This window comes from Diadema antillarum, unplaced genomic scaffold, assembly GCF_040938485.1.
Source record: "Diadema antillarum isolate AM-2024a unplaced genomic scaffold, OU_Dant_1.0 scf00000014, whole genome shotgun sequence".
Lineage (NCBI taxonomy): Eukaryota > Metazoa > Echinodermata > Echinoidea > Diadematoida > Diadematidae > Diadema > Diadema antillarum.
Window position 1 is genome coordinate 1,902,988 of NW_027270903.1, and position 2,143 is coordinate 1,905,130.

Here is a 2,143-nt window from a genome sequence, read left to right on the forward strand (position 1 = left end):
GTATGAAAAATGTAATCATAATAGTTTATCCTTCTCTCTTCCATTTCTCTCACCGTGTGCAGGTGCATACAAGGTACGTAGCAAAATTTCTTTATCATTATAGCTATCCCTGTCGGAAAGAGCACAGTTTTCCACAGTGTCTCCATTGTGTTCACACAGTCGACTCTGAAATACACACACTGTGTTGAACCCCGGAATTTCGGTGTACCCACTGTGTTCAGAGAGTCATACTATGTAGACACATTGAGAACACACTGCGGGGAAAGTGTGTTCACACTGTGTTCTCTCACGCATGGATGTTATGATTTTCGTTGCTAAACGCACTTTTTCTTCAAGGAGATTGATATGAAAAAAATAAGTTCATTCATTTTTGACAAGTACATTTGCTTGCAAAGAAATCAGCAAATTTTCAAAGAAAAAAGAAGTACATTGTATATACATCTTTGTTTATTTAAATATGTATAACAACATGTACATGAATATAACATACACATATATGTTTATATGAAATATATATATATACATGTATATATATATATATATATATATATATTTATATGAAGAATTTAAAAAATAAAACAAAATGGAGAAGTCTATTTAATGATTCTGTCCTCAATCCATAAGAGAGAATATTTTTGAAGATGTTAATAAAAGTGTCAAACGTGTTTCAATTATCTTCTTGGTTTTTAGCTCAAATATCTCAAGTTGATGAAAATGATCGTTTTTTGCATTTCAACTCTTGACATAATTTACACAATGCTATATGTATATGTAGGCATATGACAATGTTGACGAGGCCAACACATCTCACATAAGGCTGGGAAGCATGTTTTTTTTGTCTTTTGTATGCCAAACTAACTCTTGCTCTTTCGTTTATTTCCGTTTCTTGTTGTAATTATTCCCATGAAAGTCGCCCTCTTCGGTGGAGATGTTGCGGAACACGGAGCCGATGCCCAACGATCACCTCCTACTGGCTATCATGGTCACCATCTTCTGTTGTCTTCCACTGGGTATTGTTGCCCTCATCAAATCCATACAGGTGCGTGACAAAGTTTCGTAAGGGGGAGGGGTATAAGGGGCTTTGGTAGGACTTGTCAAAGTGAAGATGGTGGGTTTCTTTCATTTCATTTAATTTCTTTCATTCGGCTACAAAATTGAAATGTGATGAATTCTTGAATATATTCGTCTTGAGTAGATATGAAAGTATACTGTAGCGTGAATGGCGTTACTATTGCCCATGCCGGACCATTAAGAAGCTACCCTTATCCTTAAAATGCCCCCCCCCCCAAAAAAAAAAAACAACAACAACAACAAAAAAACAAAAACAAAAACAAAAACAAAAACAAACAAACAAACAAAAACAAAACACACACACACACACACAACAACAACAACAAACAAACAAACACAAAAAATAAACTAACTACTGTTCGCTGCAAATACAAAATAAAAGTCGTATCGTAATTCAAGCCATGAGTGACTGCAAACTTTTTTTCAAATACATATTTCATTTCCCTTCATTTCATTTCATTTATCATGATTTGCCATTTCAGGTAAAAGACAAGTACAACGAGGGAGATATCGCCGGCTCGGTAGAAGCATCCAAATCCACCAAGCGGTGGTCGATAGCGGGCGTCATCATCGGAATCATCATGCTCGTCGTTTGCATCGTCATGCTCATCTTCTTCATCATCGAGCAGAGTAACAGGAAGCCTGCCTCGGCCAACCCCGACATCGGCAGGGGGCCCTACATGGACACTCATTCCTATTCATCATCGTGGGGAGAAACGCACTACGTGTAGAATTGCACTATGCGTAGGAAACAGATTGCAAGTGTATACATTAATAAACGCCCAACATTGAACCGGAAGTGAAAGAACACGTGACGATGGCGCGCAACATGCTCTCTTCCAGTCATCCTTCCACACCTATAAAAGCAATGCAACGTCCACCTTTATTATATTTCTAATGGCTTACGGAGCACTGTGATTACTACGAAAGAAGATGGCTAAGAAGAGAGAAGAAAGAACTTGTTCCTTGCGGACATTATGTCACAACTCAGACACAAACTCGTGTCTTCACCATGAGCAAAGTTTATTAGTCAATATCAGAGCAATAATCTTCCTGCAACAATAATTGAAGG

The 2,143-nt window shown here is 37.6% G+C and overlaps 1 protein-coding gene across 1 annotated transcript; it reads left to right on the forward strand.

Moving 5' to 3' along the window:
* The first annotated feature begins 913 nt into the window (after window positions 1-913).
* On the forward strand, window positions 914-1,846 carry LOC139722748 (proline-rich transmembrane protein 1-like). The gene is made up of 2 exons (XM_071634035.1): window positions 914-1,039; window positions 1,554-1,846. Exons 1-2 carry the CDS (start codon window positions 929-931, stop codon window positions 1,800-1,802), a joined length of 360 nt encoding a protein of 119 aa, XP_071490136.1. The 5' UTR covers window positions 914-928; the 3' UTR covers window positions 1,803-1,846.
* The last annotated feature ends 297 nt before the right edge of the window (window positions 1,847-2,143 follow it).

Excerpts from the sequence above, each read along its gene's own strand:
- LOC139722748 (XM_071634035.1), top strand. The coding sequence starts at position 929 with ATGTTGCGGAACACGGAGCCGATGCCCAACGATCACCTCCTACTGGCT. Across the intron at positions 1,040-1,553 it reads CCCTCATCAAATCCATACAG|GTAAAAGACAAGTACAACGA; the intron begins GTGCGTGACAAA and ends TTGCCATTTCAG.